The sequence below is a fragment of the Anabrus simplex genome, chromosome 2 (genome assembly GCF_040414725.1).
Source record: "Anabrus simplex isolate iqAnaSimp1 chromosome 2, ASM4041472v1, whole genome shotgun sequence".
Taxonomy (NCBI): domain Eukaryota; kingdom Metazoa; phylum Arthropoda; class Insecta; order Orthoptera; family Tettigoniidae; genus Anabrus; species Anabrus simplex.
Window position 1 is genome coordinate 624,112,793 of NC_090266.1, and position 12,954 is coordinate 624,125,746.

Consider the following 12,954-nt stretch of genomic DNA (forward strand, 5'->3'; position numbering starts at 1 on the left):
ATTAAAATGGATAAAGAAGAATTCATCAATAACATGGTGTCAGCCTTCCTCGGAGCAAATATTCCTCTCAAATAAGCTTAACCGTCATAAATGTGAGCTTAGATGTGCACACATATACTGAGGATAAGGAAATAATATATTGTTTTTGGCATATAGGTTATATCCACTCTCAAATTTCAACCCTGATAATCATTTGTATTGTTTAAATTTTAAGAGCTGGAGATCTTCCACTCTCAAACCCACTACGCAAGAATTAAGTTCTCAAAGAGAAGAATGATTTATGAAAATAGTGTAGGAGAAGTAGTAAACATGAAGAAAATAACTGTGCACTGTGACGAGACAATGAATGGAAAGGGAAAGGCGATGTTCACTATCCTCTTCAGAGTTTCTAACTTCTTGTTGCAGGAGTCAAGATTCTTGAAAATGTGAATGTATTTTCATGCTGTCAGGCATTGGAAGTTTTCACAACATTCTCAGCAGACTACAAGAATATTATGGCGATAGTAACAGATGGAGCGATGTGCATCACCAATTGTGTATGTACACTGAAGGATCTTCTATCAGAAACTCTCATCCCTGTCCACATAAATTACATGGACTAGCAAAAATGCATGCCAGCAGACTTAAAAACATAAATGAATGTGTCATTGAAACAAAAAATGCTTTCCTGAACACACAAAAGTATAAGGATAGTTATGTTAGATACCTAAGGGGAAAGTTTCCAGATGCTGAAAAATCAGCCAAGTTGTTTCCCTCCCCGGTTGTAACTCCCTGGGGTTCCCGAACGACGTCTTTTCTCTATACAGAAGAATATCTGGAAGATATTACCAGCTATTTCAAAGAGTTGAACAGCAAATCAGTTTCAGCTGCACTTTCATATTTTAGCGGCTGTACTCCAGGAAAAATGAAGGCTATAAAGCAAGAAGTTACATTTGCAAGAGAACACTGCAGTTTTGTCATAAAGCTGATCATTACTCTGGAGGGAGCAACTTATCCATTAGCTCAAAAATTATATCCAATGCTTCATGAGCTATTAGAGGTGAGTGGCAACTTATCAAAAAGTCCATATCAAGTTGATTTATGTCGCAACAACACAGATAATTATTACAGCAACGATGGAATAGGAAAGGGGTAGGAGTGGGAAGGAAACGGCCGTGGCCTTTTTGCCTGGTGTGAAACCACGGAAAATCATCTTCAGAGCTGCCGACAGTGGAATTTGAACTTACTATCTCCTGAATGCAAGCTCACAGCTGCACGCCCCTAACTGCACAGCCAACTCGCTTGGTACAGAAGAAAGAAGCAGTCAGCAGTAGGATGGAGCAAGTGGCAAAGAAAGCTGTTGCCAAGGTGTAAGAACAACTGAAAAATCATCCTGCAGGTAAATTTTTCAAAGCTACTGCTGAACTCTTATCTTCCTTATCTTCTCAGCAACTCTGTCCACAGCACCCTTCTAGATAAAGTGAAAAACATTGCTGCACTAGATGGTATCTCAAAATCAGATTTCTCAAGGGGTTACCAGGTTCTACAAAGCCTAGCAAAAGAATCTGCAGGAGGAAAGAGTGAATGCGATTTGGTAAACAGTATTTTAACAGGCATGTTCCAGGACCGCAATAGTTTTGCCTCTAAATGTCTACGTTCACTGTGAATCTGTGTGTCAAACGTTGACAGTGAGAGAGAGTTTTCAGTGTATAGAGATGTTTTATCTTATATATGAGTTAGTTTGTCATACGCAAGTGTGGAAACTGTTTTAAGTCTTTTCATTCAGTGTCATGAAGGTTAGGCAATGTTCAAAAGTACTCCATGGTTTCTTTTTGTCTCTGCCTATAGATATGTATTTAGGATGCAATAATAATGGTTAGTAGGCATATTTTAGTAATGAGATTACCGCATATACATTGGTAGTCCACTTGGGCAAAGCCATTTCCCATGCTAGGAAAATAAATGAAAATGCACAACGTACATTCAATTTCAATACACGATGCCATTTAGTTTCAACTTAAAACATTTATTACCATCAGACAGTAGTAAAAATATATTTCCACTGAAGCTGCAAATTAAATTAGTTTCCAACCCATGAAAAAAAGCTTTAAAATATTGATTTTCCCACACATTTATGACTTAATTGGGATAAATCATAAGTAACAACAACAACAACAACTTACAACCATAGAAACTGCATATTCGCTAATGGGAACAATGCCCATGTATGTTCGTACAAGTCACTTGTCACCCCCCTTTCAAGATGGCATCGGCAGTGCGAGCTTCTAATGAGTGCTCCCAGATTTTGTTAAAAAACAAAGTGAAATATGTTGTACGATGTACAGAAAATGTTACAGATGATGAGAAGAACAGTCAAGGTATTCTCAGTAGTGAAAGTAATCACTCCTTCTCTCCAGAAGAAGACATTTGTACTGGTAATATCTATGAACGTGTGTGTGTGTGTGTGTGTGTGTGTGTGTGTGTGTGTGTGTGTGTAGACCTAAAATGACTCCATCTGTCCATGAAACTGTTGAATCACTACACAAAATAATAGAGGTGCTACATAAGGATTTGGTAGAAGCAACCTTGAAATTAAAAAATTATGGCCTGAAAAGGCAAATCTGATTGAAGAGGTGGAAAAACTAAAAAATTGTGACAGTGTTGGCGTTGGCGCATTGTGGAGTGAGGTTACGTTGCAGCAAAGGAAAGTGTCGCTAACTAGGCCTAATTCATCTGGAAATCATTCTGCAATAACGAACAGATTCAGCGCTTTACACGAAGTTCAGGAAGAGCAAGGAAGCACTTATTTCTCCCAATACACTGAATTCACGCCCATAACGTGGTCAAGAAAGTACGGAAGGAGAAGAAAGTGAAATTGTTTGGCGATAGTCACGGTCAAGGCCTTTCGGCAAATCTAGTAAAATTGCGAGCCGACAGTCAAGTGACAGGTTTTATTCAACCACGTGCCCCCTTTTCAGAAGTAGTGAAACCCCTCGAGGAATGCTGATCAACTCTCATCAAACGACGTCATAGTTATTGTCGGCGGAACCAACAATGTAGCGAGAAATGAAGGCCATCAGGCTTCAAGTAATCTTAAAAGGACTCCAGGTAAGCTCACCCATACAAATGTGATAGTGACAAACGTGCCCCATAGATATGATTTAAGTGACGGGTCAATTGTGAATAAAGCTCTCAAGGACACAAATGAGACATTCAGGCAAAATATGTAGTCATTTCAAAAATTTTACATTAGTAAATTAAACCAAACTTCTCATACGAGACATGGCATGCACTTGAATAGACTGGGGTAGCAATATGTAAGCAAGTTAATAAGTAACATCATTACAAGTAAAGATCAGGAAAAGACTGTCCTAGAACTACCTAGTCTGGGAAACGTGTTAGATTATGGACCCAATAACATTTCAATCCAGAATGTGGGTCCAGAATTAAATAATGACTTGGAGGATGGGAATAGGCAGTTCAAAATATTTCATGAGAACATTCAATGTCTTAAAAATAAAATTTTAGAATTACAAGTAATTTTGAATTCAATACAGGATGTTATGTTTATCTGTTTGGATGAACATTGGTGTAATAATTATGAACGTGAACTCATTAATATTGAAGGTTATTATCTGGCAAGTAATTACAGTCGGGTTAATAAAGAGCATGGGGGAGTTTGTATTTTTGCTAAGTCAGGAATTGAATGTAAAGAATGGTAAAAGGGTAATTCGCCTGTGTAGGGTCCACCAAGTTAGTAGTATGTAATTTGGCTTAGGCTGGACATTGTTATTTTTCTTTATAACGGATCAAATGGGTATTATTACTGTAGATCTAAAGAAAAATAATAAATCTAGTAAATCTAGTAAAAGGGTAATTCTGTTAACCATGTACCGTTCACCAGAAGCTGATGTGGAGATTTTCTTAGGAAAATTAGATCAAGTCCTTCATAACATTTTCGGTAGGAATAGCAGCACAGAAGTAATACTTTGTGGTGATTTTAATATAGATTTCGCTGAAGATAACCTTCCGTCAACATCACAACTACTGCATGTTCTTCAAAGCTGTAATCTAAAACACTTCATTTTTACACTCACCCGGGTAACTGCCGCCTCAGCTACAACGATAGACAACATTTGTATTAATTTTCATTGTTCTAAAATGCAACCGTCCAATATACATTTTGGATTATCAGATCATCATGCTCAAATTTTGCAAATAGAAATTGAGAATATTAACAAACATTCAACCAAAATGAAGCAAACACAATTAACTTTTTTTCTCTGCAGCTGCATGTGGCAGTTTCATTGAAAGTCTTAAACTTCAGACCCCCCCCCCTTTTTTTTCTTTCACTTTTACAGCCCAAAAACGTAAGGGGTCCAATATGTGATAACCTCAAATTTCATGCAGTGAACACATGGCTTCTAGGCTATAAAGAGCTATAAATTATACACGTAAACATTCTACACTATTCTTTAACAAACTTATGAATATATTTGAGTTGAACTAGCTATTTTCGTTAGAAGAGAGTATTTCTAAATGTAAAAAGACAATAAATGGTGAACACGACTTTAGGCCTACATATAATGTAAATATAGTCAGTTTTAGTTACTCACATCACGTCATTTGTTTCATCTCATTAATTCCTTTGATTGACGTCAGGAAGGGCACATGGTCGTAAAAGCTCGCTACGAAGATTCATCTCACTTCATACTCGACCCAGTAGAGAAAAGGGATAAGAGTTACATATTACCATATTATGCAATATTGATACAAAAGAACTTGATGGCCAGTCATTTGTCTCTGTCAGTTAGGCCTACCACACAGTAAGCCTGAGTAAACCTAATCACTGCTTTCATTTGAATTATAGCCTTGTGCCGCAAACTTCCCTGCTACCGGCATGTCGTCATTCCAAATGACTTCATCTTCACTGCCATCTCGTCAGCCATGCGTCAAGAGCATTCGAGGTCCCGTCATTTTTGAAACTTTTAAAAATAGTTTTGTTCACGACTATAGAGCCCAAACAGTGAGAATCTATTCCCAAATGGTTTCTGGAGATGGTCTCCGATATTCGCAGTTGGTGTATGTGTAGCAGAAGCCACTCCTTCTGAATAAAGCTGTGCTTTGATAGAAAGCGTGCCAAACAACCAGCTGATAACTACCGTATGTTACGAGTTGTACTTCCAAATGTACCACATAGTGACTGGAAGCATTCTTTGGATAACTGCTGCTGTTGAAAGCCAAACCCTTATTTTTGAGTATATTTCATGCTTTTTCTCCACATTTATCACATCAGGATTTACCTAAACAGCTATAAATGAGATAAGAGAGTTTAAGTTAGGTATAATATCAAGTGTCGCATAGTGCAAGAAGTTCCACGATGGTAAGATTAAAAATAAATAACAGGAAAGTTTGCTGCATTTATGGATATCTACAGGTGTAGTGGTAATGCATTTTGTTATCATAATATCATCATCATTATTATTATTTGTGATGTATGTTGGCTAGTAAAACAATCATTATGATTGAATTGTTTTTATCACATTTTAAACCAAATTCTCTCAACAACAACAACAACAACAACAACAACAACAACAACAACAACAACAAAAAACCTATATTGGCCCAAGTTACGAGATATTAAACGATCATTTTGTTAGTGATCTTGCCTGCTAAATTAATAGCAACAACCGTGAATATTTCTTAACTAAAGTAAACTCGTTTCCTTATCCCAAGGTCGTGCAGCTCTTTTTAGACAGGCCCCCAGTGGTAGGGAGTTGCATGTACAATTTTTACCGCATATCAACCTTCCCGCCATTTGTACATCTCTGGCAGTACGGTACTGGGAATCGAACTCAGGCTCCCGAGAATGACAGCTAATTGTGCTAACCATTACGTTGGCGGACATTCTTAACTACAAAACACAGATATGACTGATGCGTGCTTGCAATGCGTGGGTCAGACACGGAAGTATTCACCTATATGTGCGACATCATCAGAGCTGCAGTAGGCCTACGCTACGGAGGCAGACATTTCTTAACTATGGAACACAGATGTAACGCATGACTTCGACGCGTTTTCATTGCGTGGGTTGTACAGACAAAACTATTCACATTTTTGTGTGATGTCATCAGAGCTGCAGTAAGGCTTGTACCTGCTTCAAAGCGGAATCGTTGTTCTTCTTTGACAAGTTACGTTGGGGGGGGTCTTGTATGCAAGATTCTTTTTCCATTTTCTTTGTCTCGAAAAGCCAAGGGGGGTCTAATACACAAGTAAATACAGTAATATATGTTCATTCCGGGTCACTGTAGGCCAGAAAATGGTGGATTGCATTCGTCCTTTTTTGCCTTTTTCAACGATTTTTGGCATATAGGTCATTTTTAGGTCTTTTTTTAGCCTTTTTAAAGTCTTAATGGCTTTTTTTTTTGCATCTTCACCTTCTTTCGACTACATTTGTACCGCCCATTCTTAATTCGAATCATCATTAGTTCATCAATCACCTCTTAAAGATCTTTTCTGTAGTAAGACAGAAAATGCAATGACAAAATTAAACTATTACTTGAAAAAAATCAAATTGTGTGCAAGATAAGTGAAATATTAAAAGGAGAAAAAATTTTATGCGAGTGTGTTTGAAGAGGAAGATCTCACTTGCTTTAAGTGTGAACCCTTAACATCCGTTGATGTGGAGAGAAGTTTCCAAATGTCTTTCAATGTGCTGTCTAAAACACAACGATCCTATACACCTAAGAACCTGGAGATGACTATTGTGATATACTGCAAAGCCAACTGAGGTATGGTTTCCGAATTTCAATTTCTTTAACCCTAGTGTGGTTAAGACAAATATAATTCCAGTTACACCAATTTAAATTTCTTTCTCTAGTTTGTCTAATTCTAGGTGGGAAAAAAAAATCATTCTAAATTCTGCAAGTATTTAATATATAATATATGTTTTAATATATAATATTTTAAAATCCAAAATTCTGGTGATACGCAGCATACAGTATGGTGCAATAATTTGTGAGTGAAATACTTCTTTCAGACATTATATATTTTTGGATTAACCTAATTTTGAAGAAGGAATTCTGTGGTTGTTATTTAAAACATTATATTCAGTAAATATGCATTAAAAACTAAAATTATGAATGCATTTGGATCGCATTTTTACGCCCTTTTTTTTCCAGTTTTTAGGTCCTTTTAAAAAAATATATATATTTTAGGTCTTTTTTACAGGTCTTGTTTAGGCAATATATAGGTCTTCAACTTTCGAGCCCTAGTCATCACCATATCTCTTTCATATTCCCGATGTTTTTTCATTAACTGCCCCATACTGATGATGGGCTCTAGCCTTGATTTTCCATTCCGAAAGCCATACTGCTCTTCTTGTAAAAGTCCTTCCACCTTTCTTCTCATTCTCTTTTCAGTACCCTTTTAAATACCTTTGCTACCTGAGATATGAGTGTGATTCTTCAATAATTATAACATATCTTCTTGTCCTCCTTATTTAATTATTTCTTCCCAATTTACTGGTTGCCGAACATGACAATGTATACCATACCAATAGTGTTGAAAATCATAATAAACAGTGGTTGTCAAAATGGGTTGTAAATATGATTGCGAATAATTTGAAGCGACCCCCTTGATCGCTAATATCGATATTTAGGAGGACGTTATTAAGAAACCCCAGATTTTGCAGATGATTCACAAAATATTTAGGCATTGTTCCTTTCGTGCCGATTAACAGCCCAACAACTTAAATGTGATGACAATGATTGTTTTTTTTTTTCTTTTTTTTTTTTTTTTTTTTTTTTTTGCAAGTTGCTTTACGTCGCGCCGACACAGATAGATCTTATGGCGACGATGGGAAGGAAGGAAGGAAGCGGCCGTGGCCTTAATTAAGGTACAGCCCCAGCGTTTGCCTGGTGTAAAAATGGGAAACCATGGAAAATCATTTTCAGGGCTGCCGACAGTGGGGTTCGAACCCACTATCTCCCGATTACTGGATACTGGCCGCACTTAAGCGACTGCAGCTATCGAGCTCGGTAAAATAGTTATTAAAATAGTTTATTTGTTGAACATTACCAAGTATATGTACCGTATCCTCCCTTGTGAACCATGTGACCTTACCGCAGTGGGGAGGCTTGCGTGTCCCAATGAAGCAGGTAGCCGAGCCGTTGGTGGAACCATATCGGATGGGAATCTGTCGAGAGACCAGATTAAAGAATGGTTCGTCGAAAGGGGGGGGGGGAGGGGAAGCAGCCTTCAGGAAGTTGCAAGGGCGGCAGTCTAGATGACTGACTGATATGGTCTTGTAATAATGCATGGCTTAGCTGTGTTGATACTGCTACACAACTGAAAGAAACGGAAAACTACTGCCGTAACTAACTCCCAAGGACATGTAGCTCTCTCTCTGTATGAATGATCTACTGATGATGTCTTCTTCCCAGGTGAAATATTCCAGAGGTAAAACAGTCCCCCCACCATTCGGATCTCCAGGTGGGGACTACACGAGAGGGGGCAATCATCAGTAAGATGGATACTCACATTCTGCGAGTCGGAACGTGAAATATTAGAACTCTGAATCATTGTGGTAGGTTAGAGAATCTCAAAGGGGAAATGGGTAGACTAAAGTTAGGTGTAGTTGGTATAAGTGAAGTATGTTGGCAGGAAGAGCAGGATTTTGGTCAGGTGACTACAAAATTACCAACACAAAATCAAACTGGGAAATGCAGGAGTTGGTTTAATAATGAATAGGAAAATAGGGCAGCGGGTAAACTACTAAGACCAGCATAGTGAAAGGATTATTGTTGTCAACACAGACACCAACCCAATGCCCCGTAGACATTCGCTACATTACAAGTTGTAGGTTAGAATTGTGTGAAAAAAGAAAAATATCTTTTTTTAAAATATTATCATTTAAGTATCAGTAGGTTTGTTGAAAGAATGCTTACAAAGACAGGATATTAAAAAGTTGTATTTCAAATAGCGTATTTACGACTTGCCACTTTCACTCCATTTTCTGCAGCATATTCTAACAAATTTGACTTGGAAGGATGCCCTATAACTTGTTCTCTTGATCGTTTTCACTCCTGCCTGTGTAGTGAACACTTCCTAATCACACACTACGCCATAAGACCTATCTGTGTCGGTGCGACGTAAAGCCCCTAGCAAAAAAATCACACACTAAACGCAGCCGTGCACGACGTGGGCCGAGAAGCTGGAAGGGCATTGAGAAGTCTATAGTAGGGGGAACAAGTGGCTAAGGCCAAAGCACAGGTGGTACAGAAGCGTGGGTTTTACCATTAACTGAAATGCTGGACTTGCTGCCTAGTCACTTGAAAAATATTTTTTCGCATCTGGGAGACAGTGGGTTCGAACCGCACTGTCGGCAGCCCTGAAGATGGTTTTCCGTGGTTTCCCATTTTCACACCAGGCAAATTCTGGGGCTGTACCTTAATTAAGGCCACGGCTGCTTCCTTCTTATTCCTAGGCCTTTCCTGTCCCATCGTCGCCATAAGACCTATCTGTGTCGGTGCAACGTAAAGCAAATAGAAAAAATAAATATATTTTTTGCAATTTTTTTCCTCCAAAACTAGTTGAAAATTAAGGTAGAGGGGGTATGTGTTCATGTGTTAAAGGCAAGTAAATATGGTAAATGTAAAGAAATTCTGCAAAAGGTGAGCATAACTGCTGGTACAACTATGCTGCCTTTCAGCCTCGTGTAAAAATCTCAGCCCCATTTTTTAATTATAAGAACAATCTGAAGAAATCTAATGATTTCAAACTCTCATATTAGCCTAACAATATGCTTCAATTACATAAGCCCAACTTGACAGGTCGCATCGCCTGCATTATATTATTATTATTATTATTATTATTATTATTATTATTATTATTATTATTATTATTATTATTATTATTATTATCGCTCAATAAACTCACCCTAAGTAAGTTGCTTGTTGAAATGTCACACAGGGATATGAAAGATACTTACGGGTACCAACTCTTCTTAACAGATTTATTTTCTGGTCCAGAATTTTTTTTCTCAGGTTTTTCTTTGGCTGCAGATTCTTTGCCACCACTACCTTCCTTAAATACTCCTTCCTTTTTATTTGTCTTCGGAGGCGTGGGGCTATACTGCTGGGCCACTTGCTGGGCCACCAGTTGAGGGTTGATCCTGGGTTTCCTGAAATATGATCAATATATGGCATTTATCTCAACACTATCTGTTATATCATCCAAGAATGTTTACAATATGGTATAGAAATGACAAAAATAGATCAATAGCAAGTACAGTATATGATACAATTATTTTTTAAATGCCTGATAAGGACAAAATTAGATGCAGGAAAAAATTATCAGGATGATCAAGAAATCACACCTTTTTTAAAATAACATTTAGAATAAACCATAAACTTCAGCTAACGATGGGAACCCGCCAAGTGTAATTACCCGATTTCCCAGGAACTCTATTCAGTGAAAGAGGGGTCGAAATAAGCAAATAGGTGTTTCGGCTTATCCGTAGATATTCAACCGTTCTCGAAAAAATTACTGTCAAAGTCTCCAATTTGCTTTACGTGCCTATTCCTGGGCAGCAAGTTCAACCGATGTAGTGGCTCAGTGGTTTTCGCCACAGCTTCACACCTCTACGCCGTGTGTTCAAATACTGATTTCTTTTTTTGTTTCCTTTATTTACTTTTGTCCATGCACGACTACTACACTACCTTATTTGTCTACGTTCTGTTTGGTAGATGAATTTTAAAACATCAACAAATGAATTAAACCACTTACTCGAAAATGTTTTAGAAAAAATTATCTGTTATGCGTGGTTTGTCACAAACTTATTGCCAACATGTGAAATCTTCAATAATATTAACAACGTTCCTATCCTGAGTGATATTCCTACCCAGAAATATAACTGTGGCAAAATAGCCTCTGCGCAATGCTCGTGGTGTGCAAAATTTCTATGTTTCTATGACTGGTATCATTCAAGGAAATGCACTGTAACTCCATGAAGTGTTACTATAAGAATGAACATACAAACATTGTAATCCCTGAAAGATATATAGGCTATACATAATAAATGTATAAAACTTTTTGTGAAACCCAGTCATAATTTTACTATCAACATAACGCCCTTGTATCCACTAACTTGATTAGAAACATTTGTGTAGTAATTGTCAATGGACATAAGCAGATAAATGAAATGAAGAAAAAACTATTAATTGAGATTTGAACATGGTCCGCAAAAGTTACGCACTAAAAGGCACATAAAGCACGTCAGAAACTTCAACCGCCATTTTCATGGAAACAGTCGAGTGCCTACGGATAAGTCGAAACATGTTCGCTTATTTCGACCCCTCTGCCATTTCTGGGAAATCAGGTTGTTACACTTGGTGGGTCCCCTCGTAAGTACCAAATACAGAGTGATAAGTAGACAGCAGATTTTAGGCGAAAAGCCTATTCCCCCCTCCCTCAGTATATATTAGGTTAGGCTTTTATATTTGCATCTTTTGTACACATTTAGACCAAAATTAAGGGCTAATGCCTACTTGCCTTTAGTGCCTATAATGTGTGCTTTTGGCCTTAAATGGCTTTTTAAACATTTTCCACAAGAGTTTACTTGGTTTCTTTTTCACAGGATAAAAGTATTGGTAGTCAGCTTGCTGTTTATAAAATAAAGGAATGGACTGTATGACTTTGGTGATTACAAATACGGTATGCACCAAAATATACAGTACTCATTTTCGCGCATGCGCACACCTGAGCGTCTGCATGTTGTTACATCGCCATGATGAATTGTTAGTTGTGTAAAGAACGTTGTGCTCTGTGATTGGAAGTGACAATGGGTCTCGCGACGGAGGAAAAAGTCGTTGCAAGTTATGAATCTCATTCCGTATTGACTGTTATCACTTTACAAAAGAAAATATTTATAAAATCCTCCTATCAATACAAGTCAAGTCATCTGTTAGATGAAGCAAAGTCTATACATGTTTCAGCCTAATCTCAAGGCCATCTTCAGTAGTAAAACAATGATTACATAATATACAAACAAATTAAAAATCGTAATGATGTGAAGTGACAGTGATCATGATTGGTGAGTTAAAAACACGTTGATGTACAAAGTCCTCTCGTCTAATAGATCTTGCTGACTGTTAAATAAAAACACTATGCTGAGGAGTGTAGTGAGACCGTCAATACTGCGAATAAAACGTGTATAACATCTGTAATGAGAAAAATTTGTTTGTATATTATGTAATCATTGTTTTACTACTTAAGATTGCCTTGAGATTAGGCTGAAACATGTATAGACTTTGCTTCATCTAACAGATGACTTGACTTGTATTGATAGGAGGATTTTATAAATATTTTCTTTTGTAAAGTGATAACCGTCAATATGGAATGAGATTCATAACTTGCAATGGTAACGCCATCCAGGCTAGTAAGAAAGCAAACCTATATTGTAATTTTAAGATAAAGGTTGCCAAATTAGGTAAAGCTTTTTTTTTTTTTTTTAAGAAAATGCTTAACTAATGACGTCACACCTAATTTCTTAAAATTAGCTAAGAAAAATCATAGAGACACGGCTAAAACCCGCGCGACTCAACGAAAAACGGATAAAATTTGGATAAGAGAGGAAATTAAATTCCTTCAAAAGAAAAAAAAGCTCTTCTTAACAATAATCTTTACGACACTCATTTAGAACTTTCGACCTTATTATGTCCTCTCGAATGGACTTCTTTTCAGGCTCACGTCACCAATTGACTCGATAAGGTTTTATCGAAAAAACAAAGCACTCTTGACAAGAAGTGGAATAACTTAATAAAAGCTACCCACAATACCCCAAACACGCAGAATCACGCGGAATCGAACGTTTTTCACCCGCCGGTAGTGAAACTCAGTCAAGTTGACCTTGATCCTAAGGACCTCAAGATATTAAATAAGGGACCAAAACACAACTGGGACACGTCCTTCAAC

The 12,954-nt window shown here is 37.4% G+C and overlaps 1 protein-coding gene across 2 annotated transcripts in view; it reads right to left on the minus strand.

Moving 5' to 3' along the window:
- Window positions 1–12,954, minus strand: part of LOC136864273 (RING1 and YY1-binding protein) — a 189,734-nt gene that overhangs the window by 19,604 nt on the left and 157,176 nt on the right. For both annotated transcript variants that reach the window (XM_067141045.2, XM_067141046.2), the window contains exon 3: window positions 9,971–10,162. In XM_067141045.2, coding sequence (XP_066997146.1) covers window positions 9,971–10,162 — 192 coding nt within the window. The remainder of the gene's footprint in view (window positions 1–9,970; window positions 10,163–12,954) is intronic.